This window comes from Mauremys mutica, chromosome 4, assembly GCF_020497125.1.
Source record: "Mauremys mutica isolate MM-2020 ecotype Southern chromosome 4, ASM2049712v1, whole genome shotgun sequence".
NCBI lineage: Eukaryota > Metazoa > Chordata > Testudines > Geoemydidae > Mauremys > Mauremys mutica.
Genome location: NC_059075.1, coordinates 105461917 through 105475688, shown reverse-complemented (window position 1 = coordinate 105475688; position 13772 = coordinate 105461917). Strand labels below are relative to the sequence as shown.

At 38.3% G+C, this 13772-nt stretch overlaps 1 protein-coding gene across 1 annotated transcript in view; it reads left to right on the top strand.

The window, feature by feature from the left end:
• TSG101 (tumor susceptibility 101) overlaps nt 1-13772 on the top strand; it is a 49670-nt gene extending 35898 nt beyond the window's left edge. The window contains exons 8-10 of the mRNA XM_045014367.1: nt 6160-6362; nt 10604-10843; nt 13470-13772. Of these exons, the coding sequence (XP_044870302.1) occupies nt 6160-6362; nt 10604-10843; nt 13470-13559 (533 nt within the window). The 3' untranslated portion in view covers nt 13560-13772. The remainder of the gene's footprint in view (nt 1-6159; nt 6363-10603; nt 10844-13469) is intronic.

Sequence of the window (13772 nt, the reverse complement as noted above, 5' to 3'; positions counted from 1 at the left end):
AAATAGATCAGATTTCAAAGAAACTACCACAGATGTATCCACCCTATCCTTAGGCAAAAGCTTGAAACTGGAGATGGGCTTTGCTGTGTGCCTTCAAGGTCAGCAATCTTAGGCTCTGTCAGAACAGTTGAGAATGAATTCCAGAGTTTAGGACCATCCACAGAGAACTCATGTTCTCTTCACTTCTGCCTTTAAAAATAAATGTCTGTAAGGAAATATTGAGTGGGGTAGTTACTGTACAACAAAGTATTCGGGATTGAAAGTGTTGCACACTTAATTAGGAAGAAATTTTCTGATGCATTTTGGTATGGAAATTTTTGCAGTCTATTCACCTTTTACTTAATTATTTAAGAATTATTTTATAGTTGGCTAATCCAGTAACTTCTTTGATGTAACTTGATATGCACTAACCACAAATTAAAATCACTAACATTTTTCTTATTTTGATTTACTCTAGATTTAATTGTGGTTTTTTTTATAGTTTATGCGTTTAAAACAGTGTTTCCCCTCTGGACCACTGTGTTGGAAAAGTAGGCTTAATTTTAGGTCTTAGTTACTGGCTCACTTTAGCTAACACGGGCAGGGAATGCTGAGGAGGGAGAGGTATGTGCCTTGTGCTACTACCCTGAGATGAATTTCAGCTGATTAGGGAATCCCTTGACTGAATCTGAAAGGATAGAATCCTGTGGCACCTTATAGACTAACAGACATTTTGCAGCTTGAGCTTTCGTGGGTGAATACCCACTTCTTCAGATGCAAGTGCACTTGCATCTGAAGAAGTGGGTATTCACCCACGAAAGCTCAAGCTGCAAAACGTCTGTTAGTCTATAAGGTGCCACAGGATTCTTTGCTGCTTTTACAGATCCAGACTAACACGGCTATCGCTCTGATATCTGAAAGGATATACAGTCATCAGTCAAAAGGCCCATAGTGATAAAGTAAAGGAAGTGATCTTGAAGATGTACCTTTCTTTCCAGACATATTCTCAGTTTTAGTCTTTAGAGGTATGTGACTCTTGAGGGAGTTAGCCTAATTCACAAAATTCTTACTGCTTTGTGATTTGCGTGATTTTGAGAAAATTTGGTTTGGCTATACACTGAAAGGATGATATGCATGATGTTTTGAAAACTTCTGTATTTCAACAGCTTGACTTTATCCCTGTGTAAATGGCTTCCTTGGGTATTCTCTTTTTTCTGAAGTTTCCCTTGCAGTGACAGGACTTCAAAACTGTACAAAGTTCAGCCATATAAAGGTTGCAGAGTCCGGCCACGCAGGTTACTACAATGATTCCTGATGCTGCAGTTGAGGTTTAGTGTATCTCAAAGTAATTACATGTAAACCAGAAGTATAAGAGAAATTGCAATGCTGTGTATTATTCTTTAATAGATGATTTATACTGGAGACTGGAATGATTACTTTTTCAGTGCAGGAATATCAACATGAAATTGGAGAGACTGAAGTTTCCTGCATTGTAGACATACAACACTTTGCTGCAACAAATTGAAAGGTTTTACTTTTTTTTAAAAAAAATATGTACATTAATTAGTCTAGCAGAGGACATATAGCTACTCACTCTGAAAGTGTGATCTGCAGAAAAAATTCTATTAATCCACCGAACGGCTAATACATTTAATGTTACAATCAAAGGAAGTGACTAAGAAAATTTTGGCAGAGAGTTAATTTACATGATCACACTTGCTAGTATTGAATTCCATGTGAAAATAATATTTGCTTAGTAACTGTAAATTACAGGTCACACATACACATCTACCACAATATAACGCGACCCAATATAACACGAATTTGGATATAATGCAGTAAAGCAGTGCTGGGGGTGGGGCACGGCTGAGTGCTCTGGTGGATCAAAGCAAGTTTGATATAACACTGTTCCACCTATAAATAACATCGTAAGATTTTTTGGTTCCTGAGGACAGCATTATATTGGGGTAGAGGTGTAGCTAGTAACCACTTTACTGTGGTAATCTCATTTGATATTGTTTAATAATAATAATGTTGATTAGTCATCCCAAGTTAATTATCATGATTATTACATAGCACTTACCAGTTTGCTACAAAGGAAAATATCTTTTACGAAATATCATCTAACCTTTTTGCAAAGTATATGGAAATTGGTTTTGGATCTAATTGAGTGTAGTTACCCAGTAATCTGTAGGAGTCTATAAATGTTTCTTACATTATATGTATCAGGTGAAACCTATGAATTAGAGTAACTGCAATCAAGCTGCAGCTAGCCATATTCTTTTGTTTTCCCAGACTAGTTAGGCCGGTTTAACTGAATTACAATAGAAGTTAATTGTATAATTAACTTATACAGAATCTTCTTACAGTTATCTGACTTTATCTCTCTAAATGTGTGTATACAGCAAAAGTGATTATCTGCTAAAGCCAAATAAAATAATTTAGCCAGGAGAAAATATTCTGAAACTTTTCCTAGATATTAAGTAATTTTATTATAAGTAAATGCCTAATGTTAGATACCTAGTGTGACCCTGAATGGTTACTTCATATTATAACACTGCTACATATTCTTAGACTACTGAAATATAAGATTAACATTACTCCTGATCCACAACAGTTAATTACGGTAAGAATTGCTGCTTTTCAAAGGAGAGTTGTAGCTAAAAATGCATCCTCTGTGACATAAGGCTTCCCCCCACACACACACACATTTTTAGCTGAACGATGGTAATAATCATGAAATCAGCTGGGAAGAGTAGGACCAGAGAGAGAACTTTAGGCTCTTAACCCCATCTAGTAATTAGTCGTCAGCAAATGCCCTGTTTCTAGGTTCGTTCACATATATGTTTGTTTGCAAATACACAAAATAGCCAGTCAGCATCTCATTTTTGTTACTTAAATGAGAGGAAACTATAAAAAGTACAGTTGTGCTTCATGATATGTTGTTTTTCAGTTTAGAGGTTTTTTGGGTTTGTTTTTTGCAAATACGTTTATCTAAGTACTACTGACGTTTTACATTTCACATTTTTGTACAGTCTTCTGCAGTTGGAAAATGATTTTTTTCTTGTGACTGAGCAACAGTCCTTCCATAAGATTATTAAATAACAAAATCCTGAATTAACACAGGCTTTTTTAATCAGCTGTATTTTTAATTAAGATGACTGGAAGCTTTCCTACAATCTGGAACACATACTAAGCAGTAATTATCTGGAAAGGCAGTTACACAATGCACGTACATCATATGCTCAACATTTCTGTAGGGTGTAAAGGAAATCTTGGACGATTCCCCTCCCCACACACATAAAGGGCATTCAGTAATAACAAAAAACGATAGTCTAATCCCAGGTCCTAGCATTAATGTAAGATCTTACATTTGTTGCCTGCAGTTAAAAAGGTAACATCCCAGGCCCAGTTGTTTTCATCCTTTTCCAATTATAGCAACTTTTGAATGACTGCTGTATAAACTTCAGGCTATATATTCACATTTATTGTACCTCTTCTTCTGTATGTCTGAGTAACTTAATAGTTTATGAAAGGCTACTGCTTATTTTATATCCCATACACTATGGATCTTGTTCCTGCTTGTTGTTGTGTTGACTCTCACTATCCCTTTGTAGCTTTTTAGAATTTACTTAAAATAGTTTTGATCTTTTTGCTTGGGGTGAATATGAAGGAGCAACATACAAACTTTTATCTTGGACTATATTCAGATCCAAACAATTCTATATAGTTATGCTTTTGCTTTTCTCTTTTGTAATATGTTTGTGCTTAAGTTTACAAACATTGTTAATGAAAAGAAAACTAATAAAATAACAGTAGTGATGTGAATGCAGGGCATTTCCTGGAGATTAACCCATTGATCTTAGAGGTCAAAGTGTTCCTCAGCATATCTCCCAACTGGTCGGTAATCCCAAAGAAACATACTCTCTCAATCATTATTGCTTTATTAAGTTTTTTTCAGTTTCAAGATCTTTCTTTTAAGATATTTTGAAAAACTAAATATAGCCAATGTTTGGGAAGTTTTGTTCAGATATATACTTGTGATCAACAAAATGAATTGTGAAAACGTTTAAAACTCAGTGCTGTGCAGACTTTTGTGACGAGTGTGTATATGCCTGTGCGTGTTAAGAATCAATCAAAGAGTATTAACTGACATGTAGTTCATTATGCAGAGGGAATACTCTGGTTGGTAGTTACCCAGTCTTCCTTACATGTGCTCAGCTATACGTTTTTAGAGAGAAGAGGCAAGACTCTTGGGAGAGGAGCTGTGAACATAGTGAATGTTATGCTGGACTGTTAATTTTAACTTTGTCAGAAACTGGCTGCAGTAGTGAACAAGAAACTCCAATGAGTCGAAGAGCGATACTGGACTTTTCCATCATCTGGAGGAAAGAGAATGAATCAGTACCTGACCATCAAGTTTTGAAGTAAAGAAGCTTGTGTGCACCTGCCTTCAGTCAGATTTAGCCACTAGAACAAGTAAAGAAATGTGGAAGGTGGGATGCAAAACTCCTGAAAAATGAATACATCACTAGAGAAAATAAATAGTCATGTCCTCACAAGAGACGACAAAACCAGAAAGTGAAATCTGAGGAAACTGGAAGGAGAGACTGGGACCAGAGACTGTGTTCCAAAGGGGCATTGTGGAACTGGATACCCTAACCAGTGAATAAAACAGCAACCAATAGAACAAAGCAGCTGAGAGACTTTAGGAAGAATAGACAGAAATTTACAACAGTTTACTTTGTTGTTCAGTGGACCGGAGATTATAAAAACAGCTGAATTTGGGAATGGACCAATCACACCAATGTCATGATGTCTTTTATGGATGCTCACTGTCACCCAAATAGGTTAATCATACACAGATCATCTTAAAGAAAAAAAAGACTAGTAACCTGGAAAAGATTGTAATTCAGAAAGAAGAGTTTTAATTTTAAAGATCAAGGGAGAAAGAAAAAGGATGGATGGCTGCGTATGAAAGCTGTGGGGCACTTTGAGTTGATGTTTAAGGTAAAATACAATTTTCATACTAAAGTACTATTACTAATTTTGGTTGGTTTTGATGTTAGTGTGACATGAATAACTGGTGCTAAAGGCATGTAAATATTTATGAAGACATTTTTAATAGTGTTAATGGAAATAATGTTTGAGTTAAATCAAGTGTGAGAATTTGTATGTATAAAGATTCCATGTTAAATCAAAAGGACGTGCAAGACCGTCTAATCTGCATGAAGACAATGGGGGAAACTGCAGATTAGAAAGCACATTGGGAGTTTGTGACTGTAATGTTTTAAGGACTGCTTTTTACCTACATATAAGGAAAGAGACTTTCAATTGGGAACATTTTTGTGCATAAATGAAATGTTATGTTTTGATTTATATTTGAATTAGATGAGAATCTACTATGTAATCAGATATAGGAAATTTAAAAGTACTGATACAGAATCGTAAAGGTTTCAAGAAATGATCTGTGTATAACTTAAGGTATCAAAAATAAACCAACATTTGTCTTGGATGTGATTCTATTATTGCTCATTCATTCTTTCCTCCTTATTTCAGTGTTGAAAGCACCAATCAAAGGGTATATTCTGATAGAAAAGCAGTCTGCTATGTTGTTCATAATTAAGTTTAAAATATCACATGTGGGGTGTATCCATTTACTTCTGGCTGTTTACTAGGTTTTTCCATCCTTGTTGATAGAAAGTTTCAAACTACAGAATATCTGAAGACCAATTCACATTCATAGGCCAGCTGTTAGACAGTCGTAATAGTTACATATTTGAATGTTATCTTTTATACTAAGCTCCTTCAGAGTTTGCCATAAATTCAGCCTTCTGTTAGAGACTGAAACTAACTGTTTTTGGATCTCAACTGCACTTGCTGGTGATGAGATGGGCAGCCCCTTTTTAAAATTAGGATTGAAAGCACAGTTAGATTTTAATGTGAGCTGAGTGCATGGATACACCTTTAAATTTAATTCCTATATGGTTTTCTGCATTTCATTGTGGCCTCTGCATTGCTTCTGAAAATTAACTAACGTGGAAAAATTCATTTTATGTTCCTATCTTACATTCTTAAAGCAAGGTGCAGGGATTTAATCACTTTCTATCAAATGGCCCTGTAACAAAGCTGTCCAAAAGAGTGAGAGAGAATTTTATGCCTGTGAATTTTGTTCTGCAGGTCCCAGCAGAGATGGTACCATCAGCGAGGATACCATTCGAGCTTCTCTCATTTCAGCAGTGAGTGATAAACTGAGATGGCGGATGAAAGAGGAAATGGATCGTGCACAAGCTGAGCTCAATGCCTTGAAGCGGACGGAAGAGGACCTGAAAAAAGGTCACCAAAAGCTGGAAGAGATGGTAACTCGCTTAGACCAGGAAGTGGTAAGCTGATTGAGAAAACAATGCCATATGTCTTGATTTCCAATAGTGAACTGAATCATATATATGTACTGTCTGTTTTGAGTATAATGGATGTTTCCAGGCTTCTAGTATGTCAGTTTTAAAATGTCACCTTTTTTAAGTTGAGGGGGGTGTGTGTGTGTGTGTGTGTGTGTGTGTGAGAGAGAGAGTGTGAGCAAGAAAAGTAGATGGAAATGGAGTTAAGACTATTCAACTCAGTGTCCAGAATATCCACTTTATTATTTTATTTAGCCGTAGGGAAACTGTAATACATTTTGTTGAAGGATGTGTATTCCTGAAGATGATCCTGATGTAGGGATGTGTATAACTTTCTACCTCCAACTTCTGAACAGTAATGGAGACAGTTTTTACTATATCCTGGTACTACCACTGACTCACATGGTCTTGTACAAGTCACCTTAGCCTCTCTGCTTTACTTTACCCATCTTTACAAAGAGAATGTGAAGATTAGTTAGTTAGCATTTTCAATAAGCAGGTGCTATACAAGACATTATTATTTTTGCAGCTATGTCAACTAAACTGGCAGGTATATGACATTACAAAAAAATTAAAATTTACCGTATATACTTGTTCATAAGCCGAATATTTTTGGTAAAAAAGTGATGCATCAAAGAGCAGGAGTCGGCTTATAAACGGGTCTACACCAAAATGTGATGATTTTAAACTCTATGGAATCATTGAATTGAATATCTAATACATTGTCGCTTTGTTTACCTGGAGTGTCTGCAGGCCTGGAGCCCCTCAGCTCCCTGTGGTCACGGTTCACTGTTCCCAGCCAAATGGAAGCTGCGGGAAGTGGCGCCATTTGGCTGGGAACAGCGAACCGCAGCCACAGGGAGCTGAGGGGCTCCAGGCCTGCAGACGCTCCAGGTAAACAAAACGTCCCACCAGTGGCTTACCCTGACAGGCTGGGAGCCAAAGTTTACCGGCCCATTTATTGATGTCAATACTGCAGCCTTTTAAAGTTGCAAAGGCTTTGTTTAGTGGACTAGATTGGCTTGAAATGGCCCTCATAAGTCTCGAGCCAATATGAAAATATAATGTGCAGAATCGATGGAATCTCTAGTAAAATTGAAATAGCCTGTTATCCCTACAGACATGCCAATTTACAGGGCTTTTTTTAAATAAAGAACAATAATAATTTGACAGTGATAAAGCAATCACTGTGCTATCTCTGTCTTCATCAGCAAACAAAGATAGCACAAAAGCCTCCTAGAGATCTGGAATTAAAAATCGAATCTTTCCAAAGGTTTATTATAAAATATCAAAAGGAATATGCATTTGAACTGTCACAAATAGTGGCGCCACTTCCCACAGCTCCCATTGTCTGGGAACGGCAAACCGCGGACACTGGGAGCTGAGGGGCTCCGTGCCTGCAGATGCTCCAAGTAAACAAAACATCCCGACCCGCCAGTAGCTTACCCTGACGGGCCAGAGCCAAAGTTTTCCAACCCCTGAAATATAGGGTCAGCTTATGAAAGGGTCATACAGTTTTTGCTGTTTTTACCTACCCATCTTGAGGGTTCAGCTTATAAACGAATGGGCTAATGAACGAGTATATACGGCAGTTAATCTAGTTCTTCCTGGTTCATAAATAAGATTTGGTAATATTTTTGGAAGCTTCTCAAAATGTTATATTAGAAATAACAGTTTATATTAAAACTGATTGATTGATTATATGTCAGGCTGTTGTATTAAATGAATTCAGCATTAACCTAAAATGCACAAATGCTAGGTGGTTCTTCAGTGTTCAGCTTCTCTCCCCTCTACCTTTCCCACTCCAGGCCCCCTTCCACCATCCCACTTTTTACCTTGCTCCCCATCCCATGCACATCACGTTTTTGATGACCAATAGATGGTTATAGTGGAATTCCTTTCTTCCCTCCATCTCTCTGATACTGTGTCCCCTCTCTGCCCCCACATAAATGATATGGAAAAAGGGGTACACAGTGAGGTGTCAAAATTTTAGATGATACAAAATTTTTCCAGATAGTTAAGTCCAAAGCAGACTGTGAAGAGTTACAAAGGGATTTCACAAAACTGGGTGACTGGGCAGTAAAATGGCAGATCACGATCAGTGTTGTTAAATGCAAAGTAATGTGCATTGGAACATATAATCCCAACTATACATACAAAATGATGGAATCTAAATTAGCTGTTACGGCTCAAGAAAGCTTATGAAGTCATTATGGATCTCTGAAAACATCCACTCAATGTGTGGCAGCAGTCAAAAAAGCTAACAATGTTAAGAACCATTAGGAAAGAGATAGAAAAGACAGAAAAATATCATCATGCCACTATAAAAATCTGTGGTACATCCACACCTGGAATACTGCATACAGTTCTGGTTGCCCCATCTCAAAAAAGATACATTAGAATTGGAAAGGTACAGAGATGGGTAACAAAAATGATTAGGAGTATGAAACAGCTTCTATGTGAGGAAAGGTTAAAAAGACTGGGACTTTGCTGCTTGGAAAAGTGACAACTAAGAGGAGTCTATAAAATCATGAATGATGTGAAGAAAGTGAATAAGAAAGTGTTATTTACTCCTTCACATAACACAAGAAGCAGGGGCCACCCAATGAAATGAATAGGCAGCAAGTTTAAAACAAACCAAAGGAAGTATTTCTTCACATAACGCGCAGTCAACTGTAGAACTCATTGCCAGCGATGTTGTGAAGGCCAAAAGTATAAGTGGGGTCAAAGAAGAATTCAGTAAGTTCATGAAGGATAGGTCCATCAATGGCCATTCGCCAAGATGGTCAGAAATGCAACCACACGTTCTGTGTGCGCCTAGTCTTTGACTTCCAGAAGCTGGGGGTGGACAACGGGGGATGGATCACTAGATAATTGCCTCTGCAGTTCATTCCTTCTGAAGCACTAGGCATTGGCCACTGTCAGAAGACAGGCTACTGGGCAAGATGAACTATTGGTCTGACCCAGTATGGCTGTTCCTATGCTCTTAACCTCACTCACACTATGCCCTCACTTTGTGTGGCTGCTCACCTTCCTTCAACTGCCTGTGGTGCTTGTCCATGGTGCACAGGGAGATTAAACAGGAGTTTCAGGAGGGGAGGGGATTAGAGTAGTCTAGTGGGGAATGGGGCCCGGAACCTCTGCATTGAGACTTCTGCACATCAGAGGCTCCTCCTGGTACTGCTGCTTTGGTATGCCAGGAAGCTGTGGCGGCAGTAGCACCAGAAGGAGCCATTCATGTGCCAGTACCTCAGCATAAAAACAGTCAGATCCCAGTCCTTGCCACTGTCTCAGCTCTTTGGTGCACTGTGGCAACAGCACTGGGGAGCACTTCAGTCTCCAGTGTCATGGCATAGAGGCACTGGACTCCATCCCTACCTCAGTCTCCCTGCATAGCCCTGGACCCTCAAGCCAACGGCCCCCACCCCCCACAACAAAAAGCCTCTTCCATCCCTCATGCCCACACATCCCTGTTAAACTAGTCATCATACTTGCTAATATCTCATTATGCCTCTGGCCTCCCACATTCTTGCTCATCCTTTCATGGCTTCTGAACTACATCTCTTCCCCAACCCCTGCTTGCCATCTTGCCTCCACGTGGTCTCTGTTGTGCCAGAGCTAGTGAGTCTGCAAGAGAGCCTTGCAGCACTGGAGAATGGAGAACTGGACCTGTTAGAACTGGACAATTATAGGCTAATCTTGGCAAAACGTAACTGTAGGTTATCTTGAATGAAGGGGGATAACTATTTTTGTGGGTTAACTTTACAAGATCAAAAGTATCTTATGCCCAAGATATTATCCAGATATATGTGTAATCCCTATTTTGAAACTTGTGGGGATTTTGCTTCTTTAACTAAGAGGGACCTAAGAAAAAGTGAGGAAAGCAGGACAAAATTACAGAAAGGAAGGAGCATTTTTCAATGTTTTCTTTTAACTAAAGTTCTTCAAATGTGTATCAAAGTAAAATTTAAGAGGTCCTCTGGAGCTCAAGAACTTTAACAGAGCAAAAAGAACAGGAGTACTTGAACACGAGTACTTGTGGCACCTTAGAGACTAACACATTTATTTGAGCATAAGCTTTCGTGGGCTACAGCTGTAGCTCAAATAAATTTGTTAGTCTCTGAGGTGCCACAAGTACTCCTGTTCTTTTTGCGGATACAGACTAACACCGCTGCTACTCTGAAACCTGTCATTTAACAGAGCAAGTATTTTAAATATTTTTTTAGGCTGAAGTCGATAAGAACATTGATCTTCTTAAGAAGAAAGATGAAGAACTTAGTTCTGCACTGGAGAAAATGGAAAATCAGTCAGAAAATAATGACATAGATGAAGTTATCATTCCAACAGCACCACTTTACAAACAGATCCTGAACTTATATGCAGAGGAAAATGCCATTGAAGACACCATCTTTTACTTGGGAGAAGCATTGAGACGTGGGGTTATTGACCTAGATGTCTTTCTAAAGGTAGGTTTCTCAAGACATTTTTGAATGTGCATTGAAAGTTAGGTGTTTGACTAACGTTTTGTAACTGAAAATTCCTGCGTCTGTCCCGAGATTGTGTTGCTGGGTTGTTTTTTTGTTTTGTTTTTTTGCCAAAGGGGAACCAGTAGGTTTAAAAATGTCTGCAGTTTTTAAAAAGAGAACGTCAGTTAATAAAAGGAATGTCGGTGCTTGTGAAAAGTCCCTAGCTAACAGCATTGTAGACTAAAGTCCTGTTACTAGGCCAGGTGTAACAGTGGCTGTGCCAGTGTGCCCGCCTTGCTTTATCAATGCACCTTCACCCTGATCGTGGAGAAACTAAGTGTAAAGGTGAGCAGTTATTCAGTCAGTCTCCACCCTCATTCTAGACTTGGTGCCTTTGCTGAAATGGCTAACTAAGAGTTTGTGGTAGTGTGGATACAGAAATGGACACAGAGCACCAACTCACTTCCCATAGCCTAATGCTCCACCGTGTTCATCTTTTTCTTCCTTACATTGGATTTTTCTATTCCAAGCAGAGTTTCAAATGCTTGGGTGGCTTTGGATCAAGACATAGCCGGATACTGAAAGATGAGTAAGAGGACCGAATGAAAAACACTGGTTTAGGCATTGACTTCAGTTGGCTATTGGAGGTTGTCTGATTCTGAGGCAAGCAAACCATATGTATGGATAGACAAAGAGATACCCAGAAGCCACTTCTATAAAAGAATCCGCTCATTACCACTGCCTGCCTATGGATTTGTTTATTTATGATATGGTGAAGATTTGACACAGCTTATTCGCTCAATGTGGCAGTGATCTATTTTTATAGGTGGGGTATAGAAAAGGGAAAGAAGGGGAAGAGGACAGTTGCAGCTTGTCACCTGCTTAGCTGTGGTTATCAGGCTGGGTTTTATAGGCATTACAGCAGAGGTGAGTCTTAAGGGAGGCATTTGCAGGAAGACAAGGTGCATGTGGGAGAAAGCCTGGAGGCTTTTTACAGGAGAAGCTGACAGGCGGGCAGTAAGGGCTTGGGACTTTGGCAGAGCAAAGGAAGTGATATATGTCACAGTAAGTTCCTAGGTTAAGAAGGGTGGAGTGAAGTTGTGAAGGATGCAGGGGTCCACCTATGTGGAGCCAGTTGCATACTCGGAGGGGCCTAAATCTAGGAAATAGTTTACTGAAGTCCCTTCTCTTTTTCAGTATCTCTCTGCTTTCCAGGGGTGTAAAGGCACACTAAATTGTAGTGTTCTGCATTTGATATGCCTTTAAGCCTTCACTCAACTTAGAAACAGGAATTGTAACAAATCTGACCAGCTTTCCATTCCATAAAAAGGTAGCTAACACCACACTAATTCACTTTAAAAAACTTCTCTGGCATGGAATGGTAGTATAGATATTTTTTTAATGGCTAGTGCAATAAAAGGCCTCATCCCTATGAGTCTGTTTTCATTTATAACCTAACAGGTAGCATTGAAATATTGATTCAAACCTTTTGGAATTATAATTCACAAGTATTTCAAACATCTTTTGGCCCTGTGCATAAGAAATCCTTCTAATTAGATGGGAGACATATAGCAGATATTGAGAGTGACTTGATTTTGACCAGTTAACTGAGCAACCAGACATTTTGCCAACCCACTTAATGACTGTCTTGGGGTGCAGGAAGGAAAATAGAGGGTTTGGAGTTGCTGATTGTAGTCTTGTCTTAACTTCACTTATAGGTCAAAGCATTTAAAGGGAAGTTGATAGGCTAAATGTTTAATTAAGGATCAGGATAAAAAATGCCATGCAGTGGGCAAAAAGATACCTCACCTTTATTTTACAGGTGAATAAATCCTGTGATTTTGAAACAAAGTATTAAAAATGCTTAAAATTAAACTGATTCAATAAAACTATTTAACTTTTAAAGCTAATTGTGTACCCATCTTAGTTAATACTCACTCCTTTTGAGTCCCTTAGGTGTTGTATTTAAGAAATATAAAAGTCTAGTAGTCTGCTCCTAGGCAATCAGTCAGGAAATAAATACTATCAGTTCCTTTTTCTAACAGAAGTTCACTGACATTCCAGTTTGGGCTGAGACTTCAAATCTGGGATTCATCTTTAGTATCCCATGTATGGAGAGACCAGATAATGGCTTAACATCTGGTCCTTAAGCAGCTTGGCTGTTGCATTCACCAGTGTGGTCTTCACCCCAGCTTCAGACAAGTGTTGTTGTGTCTCATGGGAGGCACAATGATAATCTACAGTAATTCAATTTAATTTGTTATACTCTCCATAAATCTAAATACATTTTACCAGATACTTAATTCACTAAAAATAAACCATAGTGAATGATACCTAATTGAATTTGATTGCTATTTCTAGCAAAGAAAGTGCTGTGAACTGTGTGTTGCAGTTTGCAGAAAGTGTAAAGTATTTTACTTTGGGACATATATTTTGAGGTCCTTACTCTGTGTTTATTCAAATCAGGATTTGGCCCTGAAAGTCTAAATATTCATTTCCAAAAATAAACATCACATTTGGCTCAGATTATCCAAAGTATTAAAATTTTGGATTGCAGATAATCTCTGATTGTAATGAAGGCCATAAAGTTGATGGCTACACTAAATTGTATCTTCTCTTTCCCCAGCATGTACGTCTTCTGTCACGCAAGCAATTCCAGCTGAGGGCGCTAATGCAGAAGGCACGAAAGACTGCTGGACTTAGTGATCTGTACTGACCTCTCTGGGATGTAGGGCTCCTTATGAAACAGTCACTCTTTCTTTTAATCAGTAGGTGACCAGAATAAGTTATTACACCATTCAAGTGTAAGATATTTTGAATCAATATATTTTCTTTTTGGTAAAGACTAGCTTTTATTAATGCACTTTCTATTCCTTGTAATCTTTTTTGTGTTGGTGGATTAATGCGAAATAAAACTTGTTGCATAGTT